The sequence below is a fragment of the Podarcis liolepis genome (genome assembly GCF_965112155.1).
Source record: "Podarcis liolepis genome assembly, chromosome: 15".
Lineage (NCBI taxonomy): Eukaryota > Metazoa > Chordata > Lepidosauria > Squamata > Lacertidae > Podarcis > Podarcis liolepis.
The window spans coordinates 40,948,409-40,956,307 of NC_139566.1; the positions used below are offsets into that span (position 1 = coordinate 40,948,409).

Here is a 7,899-nt window from a genome sequence, read left to right on the forward strand (position 1 = left end):
ATTTCCAATGTTCTCTGTTTCGATGTTTTGTGCTTAGCCATTTTGGGCACAGCTCCTTGTGGATGAGTAGCATATAAGTAAAATCAATCGATCGATCAAGATACAAAGGTAATCCTAGAATGTGTCCTTTTACTGAGGTGAGGAATAACCAATTTTGCATCCTTCAGCTATGGCTGGGCTAAAGTTCCCATCACCTTTGATCACTGGCCATGCTGTCTGGGACTGATGGGAGTTGGAGTGCAACAATGCATGTGCCCCTTGACTTAGGTCACCATTTGAGGCATGTCTCAAAGGATCCTGTCAGGGAACTGACATCAGAGCGAGATGCAAAGGGGAGGCTCTCTGATGATGCGGGAGAAGGACCCAGCAGCAGGGGGAGAAACAGCCCAGTAGAGGGGGAAGCAATTCAGCGCAACACCAGGGATAGAGGGGGGCTGATGGGGGAATCGGAGAGAGGGCTCCAGGATTCTTCACTGGACATCAGTGAGGAGAGCCCAGGTCCTCCGCTACCCACGCCCTCCCTGCTCAGAAGACTCCCGCGCAGTGAGAGAAGGCGGAGACTGGGCGTCAAACAACTTTTATGTTGGAAGAGGTTCAAGAAACGCCCACTGACGGATTCTGCCAGCGATTGAGGCAGCCACTATGAGAAGGGGCTGCGCAGTCAGAAAGGTTTAACAAGGCAAATTAGCCTAGAGAGGCACAGTTTACGCACGAGTAACTCATACCTACTACAGATCCAGCCTTAGAAATTAAGCATATATAGTAGGAGTTGACAAAAGGGTCAGTTTTGGTTTCTCTTCATTCCTCGGTTTTCCAGTCTTAAATTCAGTTTGACCCATTTCTGCAGCAGTTTTCAATTTTAAAAAAGTGAAATATTGTATACTTTTATTACTTCCCTGTCAGTCGATCCATCAAGTTGGCACCCTCCCATCTAAGCATGGACAATTGTGGCACAATGCTCTTTTTTAAATACACGGGCTCTCCCTTTTTGGGGTTGGGGTTTGTATTGTTTTTTGTTACAAATATCTATTGATATATTAGTATAATGTTGATGCTGATCTTTGGAAAACTGGATTTATAACTTAAAAACAAATCCACAGGAATTTGTACTGATTTTGTCTTCATTATTTTGCTTAATATACACATTTCTGCAAGCAAGTTCCCCCAAGATACTGAATTCTTTTGTGTTCGTTCCCCAACACACACTGTTTTCATGGAATTTCTTATTGGAGAGCTACTTTTCAAAACTTGGGAGATCTGTGAATTGTTAAGGCTATTTCTTTTTCAGTTCAAATATTGTTTTGGAAAGTGTTGATTTGTTAAGTTTCCATTAAAATATGTATGAAAATACCACCACCACCCTCCAGTTGCTAACATTGGTAGAGGGTCTTCTCTGTGTTGGCTCCCTGATTAAGGAATACCCTCCTGTTTAGCACCAACACTTCTAATTTTCAGATTCGAAGCATTTGGAAACTATAGACATGACCTTTTCATCATCTTTCAGCTCCCAGTTTTGGGGCAGTGGCTTCTACTGGGCTTCATTTGCTGCCTTGGATGCTCCATAGATGAATTATTCTAAAGAATGTGTGGGGAACCTGTAGTCCTCCAGATATTGTTGGACTCCAGCTCCCGTCATTTCTGATCATTGGCAGTGCTGGCTGGGGCTGATGGGAGTTGAGATCCAGCAACATCTAGAGAGCTAAATGTTCTCTATCCCTGTTTTAAGGTATGTGGAGTCAGTTTGACATGGTTTTTATTTGGGGCTGCAAGCTGCCTTGAAACACTTACGATGGAAAAGTGAGACATAGGCTGGATCTGGACACATCAAAGAAGTGATTCAGTTATACACATTGTAAACTTCATATGGGGAAATCCCATTGGTGAAAAACGGGAATTCACAGTGTCATCTGGTGTCACATAACACATATAAAGCGTTTTCGCTTTACGAATGTAAAAGGTAAAGGTAAAGGTACCCCTGACCATTAGGTCCAGTCGCGGATGGCTCTGGGGTTGCAGCGCTCATCTCGCTCTATAGGCCGAGGGAGCAAGCGTTTGTCTGCAGACAGCTTCTGGGTCATGTGGCCAGCATGACTAAGCCGCTTCTGGCAAACCAGAGGAGTGCACGGAAACGCCGTTTACCTTCCCACTGGAGCAGTACATATTTATCTACTTGCACTTGACGTGCTTTCGAACTGCTAGGTTGGCAGGAGCAGGGACCGAACAACGGGAGCTCACCCCATTGCAGGGATTCGAACCGCCGACCTTCTGATCGGCAAGCCCTAGGCTCTGTGGTTTAAACCACAGCGCCACCCGCATCCCATTTTATGAATGTAGCCGAGTCCTATTTTATGTGAATAGCAACCCAGAAGAAGAGGACCTGTTTTGTATGCTGTAGGTCCCTAGTTCAGTTCCTGATATCTCCATATTCAGCTGAAGGAAACACTCGTATTAGGGGTTGACCAACTGTTTTTTACTGCTGAAGCCTGCATTAATTCAGGGGCAATCTGTTGAAAGTCAGTGGTGAAGAGGGAACAGCCCAAAGTGGGTGGAGCAACCCCCTTTTTCCTTCTGATGCCCACATCTGTCTCCTATCCCCTCATCCCCTGTGTGTCCCAAATGGGATAAGAACATAAGAATAGGTGCAGTAAACTTAAAGAAAATGTTATGAAAACGATGTATAGGTGGTATTTAACACCAGTTAAATTGGCTAAAAGGTATAGAACAAAAAATGAATGTTGGAAATGTAAAGAAAAGGAGGGTACTTTTTACAACACGTGGTGGACATGTAAAGAGGTAAGAGCTTTCTGGGAAATGATATATAATGAGTTAAAGAAAATGTTTAAAAACATTTGTATTAAACAAAAACACAGAAGCTTTCTTACTGGGTATAGTGGGTAAAGAAACAAGATAAAAGAAAATTCTTATATGCAACTACTGCAGCAAGAATTTTGTTAGCCCAAAGATGGAAACAAAAGAAGAGTGGCAGATGACATTGATGGACTATGCAGAACTGGCGAAACTGGCAGGAAGAATCTGCAACCAGCGAGACCAAGTGTTCCAAAAAGACTGGAATAAATTTATATTACATTTGAAAGGCAACTGTAAACAATTGACATCACTAGGCAGGGTTATCTGAAGACTCGTAAGATTAAATTGCTACCTATCCAGGATGAGAAACTCAATATATTTAGTTATGATATAACAAGAATAGGAAAGGGAATGAAATGCTAAGATGAAAAAAAATAATTTTGAAAACTGATAGACGGGAGGGAGGGGGCGTTTTTAAGCTCAATTGAGCCAAAGAGATATAATAACAGGATATAATGTTATGTGATGTGATTATATGTAAAACAAATAAAAATTATTATGGGGGGAAAAGAACACAAGGATAGGCTGCTGGATCAAGGCAATGTCCCATCTAGTGCAGCATCTGGTTTTCACATTACCAAATAATGGTGGGAAACTCTTCTTTCCTGTGGCTTCCAGCAATTGGCCTTACTGCCTGCAGCTGTGGAGACAGCACAGCCATCATGCTAGCAGCCATTCATAACCTCACCCTCCATGAGTTTGCCCAGTCCTCTTTTAAAGCCATCCAAATTGGGAGCGCGTTCCATAGTTTAATGCGTGCTGCATGAAGAAGCACTTTCTTTTATGTATCATTAATCTTCCAACATTCAGCTCCATTGGCTGTCCGTGAATTCCAGTGTAATGGGAGATGCTGAAATAACCAAGAGGAATAACCAAATATGCCGCGATATTAGAAGTGGGGGTGGAGGGAGGAGATTCAGGGCCATATTCTGGGTAATAAAGGATACTTTAAGTAAAAGCTATCTATACCTTTCATAGACAGACATTTTAATGCTGAGGTTTAAAATATACCATATGAGGTCATCTGTTCGAAGACCTCCGCTTCCAACGCCTTAAAAATCAGGGAGGGGAGAGAATCCTGATCAATAAATCATAATTGACTAAATGTCAACATTTCAAAGTAATGGGGTATTGATTTTCTTAAGGGTGTGTTGTAGAAAATCCCTCTAAAGTTTTCTGAAACAAAGGAAATATATATCCACAGATACCTTGAGTTAAGCTACTGCTTTCCCAACTTTTCTTTTTTATATATATTTTTTGAAAAAAGCTTTTCTGTATAACACCAGAATCAATAGTATTCTTTTTCACTGAAAGCCAACAGTGGTATTTTGTGTGATCACCTGAATTCCAATCTAGGGGTGGGGGTTGCCATGAATTAATCACACCTGGGGTGAAAAATGCCAGCTGGGCAAAAATGTATATATGTCTCAAGTGTAGAGTTGCTGAGTCCTTTGCGAACGACTTAAGAAGATATGAAAAAGGGGAGATCTTTTCCCTTTTCTGCAACCCTTTCCTTTTTACCACGAAGAAGCTCTTTCACCCTTTTAAAAATACAGGAAAGGGCAGCTCAGTGATCATGGGGTGGAGTCTAAATTTCTTAAGAAGAATGACAGAAGTCAAACCAAGAGGGATGGGTTATACATTCCTGGCCCTACCATTAGGCAGAGAGGTGTGGGGGACAACAAACCATCCTTCCATGCTGGCAACCTTGAGCAATTCCCATCCTCTCGGGGTAGCACCCTAGCAGAGCATGCTTCCTACTTTAAAGAGGCTAGCCCTCTGTATGTAGGTGTCCTTTATGCAAAGTTCTATCCAGTCCAAGTCTGGTTTAAAGATAAAACACCCTAAGAAGGGAGAGCAGGCATGGCCTTGAAGTTGCCCATCAACAGTGAGCTCCTAAGCAACAGACTGGGAGCAGTCAAATGCAACATTCCTTGTTTTCCTAGAGTAGACATGCAAGGGAATGTTTGGTCCAACCAGTCAAAACTTCCTGTTCCTCCTGGCCTGGAGCATCCTTCCTTACATGCAACTAGTGGGTGGGTGTGACCTTTCCAGACCTGGTAAAAGGCCAAGGTGTGCTGCCACTCTCTCTCTTTTCCATCTTCCTTTCGTCCTGTGAACTTCCTGGAATGAACTGCTGGTTGACAGGTCATCTCCCTTGTGGGGTAAACCTGTTTTTTTACGTTTGTAACTTTTAGCCTAAAGCCTGCCTTCAGGGATCACACTGTGCTCTGCCTGATTGTGAGTCAACTTTCTATTTATTGCTTATGAATAAGACTGTGGTGTCTTTATTCTTTTAGGAGGGATTCAAGGGGTCTTACCAGGAAAATATTAGAACACATTTCAACCTGGACAAGCCAGATTGAATTGCGTATTGTCTTAAGAAACTCACACGAGTTTGCAACTAGTTTTCTGCTGTGTAAAGGGGAATGCACTCTGCTAAGTAAAGCAACTTGCTAGCGCAAGTTAGGAAAGATATTAATAAACAATATGTCCTCTCCTGCCACCCTCAACATTCCTAGAGTCTAGAATTCTCTGATGTCATCAGAAGAGTAAGCCGCTTTTTTCAGTTAGGTGTGTTGTCAACTGCAGAGGATGAGCAGTTTTGGGAGCCTCTTGGGGAGATGGAAGGATTCAAAGGACTGAATCTATGAAGGAGAGCTACTTACTCTGAGACGGGGAAACCTTTGGGCAAAGACCAGCAGCAAAGAGAAGCTGCTGGCCGCCAGCTTCTTTGGCTCCCCACTTTCCCCAAGGGTGTATCCTCGGAGGTCCTGTGGGAGGAAAGAGCGTCGCAGAGTCAGGGGCCAGTCTGGGCCAAAGCGGCAGGGCAGACTCAAGTGCCTAAGCACCGAGCAAGTAGGGGTGACTGCATAAGTGCCAGTTTCTATTCTGATGACTTCAAAAATGGGAAAAATTGGTGGCCAAACAGGACAGGGGACTCCATGCTCCAGAAATAGAACAGTCCATTGGGTAAGGGATGGGAAGAAGAAGAGTTTGGATTTGATATCCCGCTTTATCACTACCCTAGGGAGTCTCAAAGCGGCTAACATTCTCCTTTCCCTTCCTCCCCCACAACAAACACTCTGTGAGGTGAGTGGGGCTGAGAGACTTCAGAGAAGTGTGGCTGGCCCAAGGTCACCCAGCAGCTGCATGTGGAGGAGCGGAGACGCGAACCCCTTTCACCAGATTACGAATCTACCGCTCTTAACCACTACACTACACTGGCTCTCTAATGGGGGCCAAAACCGCTCCTGATGCCATAGGGACACTTACACCGAGAAGCTGGAGGAGGGTGCCAGGATTGGGGGCTTCCATAAGGAGACTGCCCAGCAGGAGCCGGAAGTGCCGCTTCAGTTCCTGCGGGAAAAGAGAGAAGAGAGTTTGAATGCTGGCTTGGATTCTGCAAGTGTGTGATGATGAAGAAGAAAGAACCTGCGAAGGGAAGTCAAAACAAAGGACATACTTCTCTATCCTCCTCCTTCTTGGCCCCTTTCAGCATGGCCTCCAACGTCCTGTGCAGGATGGCACTGATCATATCAGAGGTGAATTTGGGCCTCATCGTGCTGCAGAGATGAAGGCCTTAGACGTTGCCTCCTCCATGTCTACCTTGCCCCCTTCTCCCTCCTGCCTGCTCTTCCCCACCCGGAGCTCCCCCCCCCAACCCCTAGGAGGGTCCTCCAAGCATCAAGGTGTCCCAGAAGAGAAGCAGAACATGAGAAAGGTGGTGGAGTATTCCTTGGAGCCAGAGAGACCCCCAGGAAGGGGGAGAAGGCCGGTGGCATTTGGCAGTGGGAGAGATGCAAAATAAATGTAAATGATGAGAGGGAAGAGAAAGGGGGAAGGCAGGGAAAATGTGTGGAGGAGCTGAGCTCTCTGGAGAAGACTGGCCGGATCGATTTCCAGAGAGTCAAGACTGTGCAGGGGACCCGAGGACTCCACCTGCCGCCCCCCAGGAGACCAAGAGAAAGAGAAGGAATCCTACTTACAGCCTGCCCAATTCATCCAGGAAAAATTCCCACCCTCCACTCTAAACTAGCTAAAATGTCCACCCAAGCCTAACTCTTGACCCCAACCCTAAGCCTAACCTCCGCCCTAACCCTGCACTTAACCCTAACTACTCCTCTATGTACAAAATAGATATATACAAAGTATATACAAAATACTCACAAATGTGCACAAAATAAAAAAGTAAAATAAAAAATAAAGAGCAAAAATTAAAATATTAACATAAAGAGCAATAAAATAAAAAAGTGTTAAAATAAAAAGTAAAATAAAATAAAATGAATCAAATAAAAGTAATAAATCAAATCAAAATAAGAAACTGGAAAAATAACAATAAACCGAACTCCTCTCCTTATCTTCTCCAACCACCACCAACTGCTCTCTCCACTACTAACCCACAATGGCTGCCTGCAAGTCAGTGGCCTGCAAGTCAGCAAGAGATGTCACAAAGGAGGGCAGGTCCTTGTCACCGTGGCAACCCCCCACCCCCACCTGGCTGCTCCTGAGTGGTGATGCTCCTCTGTCTTGGAGGTACCTGCTGTTCTGCCTGCAGCTGGGCTGCATCTTTATTACACATCCTTCTTCCTGCAGCCCCATTCCCAAAGGGAGACCATCCCCACGTCCTTCCAGGCAGGCTGTGATGGCCTGGGACTCGGGCTCAGACTCGGAACCAGAGGAGTCTCAGTCTGCACCAGATCCTTGGCCTCAGGCATCACCTGAACCAAGTCTGGGGCCTGATCCTGAAGAGTCCTAGTCTGCACAGGTTCCCCTGCAACAAACACCAGCTGGGCCAAGTCAGGGGCCTGAGCCTGCCCTGGCTCCAGATGTGGGGATTACCTCCTTGCCTTCAGCTGGGCCATCACTTACAGCTGCTCCACTACCAGTTGGTCAGGAGAGGCTGAGGTGGCCCCTGGGTCTAGTAACCCACCAACATCTCCCGAGCTGCAGAGACTAAGGTCTGAGAGAAGGAGGGACCTGAGTACTCGGAGGAGGAGTGCTCGCCTTCGGGAGAAACAGGGAGGTGAG

At 45.3% G+C, this 7,899-nt stretch overlaps 1 protein-coding gene across 1 annotated transcript; it reads right to left on the reverse strand.

Moving 5' to 3' along the window:
- Positions 1 to 3,547: 3,547 nt before the first annotated feature.
- Positions 3,548 to 7,658, reverse strand: LOC310693976 (uncharacterized protein). Its single transcript, XM_083476563.1, has 5 exons — positions 6,858 to 7,658; positions 6,335 to 6,434; positions 6,145 to 6,228; positions 5,538 to 5,642; positions 3,548 to 3,718 (listed from the first exon to the last, which is right to left on the reverse strand). Exons 2-5 carry the CDS (start codon positions 6,428 to 6,430, stop codon positions 3,650 to 3,652), a joined length of 354 nt encoding a protein of 117 aa, XP_083332689.1. The 5' UTR covers positions 6,431 to 6,434; positions 6,858 to 7,658; the 3' UTR covers positions 3,548 to 3,649.
- Between the last annotated feature and the right edge of the window lie 241 nt (positions 7,659 to 7,899).

Coding starts and splice junctions, on each gene's coding strand:
- LOC310693976 (XM_083476563.1), bottom strand. CDS start 6,430: ATGAGGCCCAAATTCACCTCTGATATGATCAGTGCCATCCTGCACAGG. Junction 5,643..6,144: donor CCCTCCTCCAGCTTCTCGGT/GTAAGTGTCCCT, acceptor TTCCTCCCACAG/GACCTCCGAGGATACACCCT. Junction 3,719..5,537: donor AAAGGTTTCCCCGTCTCAGA/GTAAGTAGCTCT, acceptor TGGTTATTTCAG/CATCTCCCATTACACTGGAA.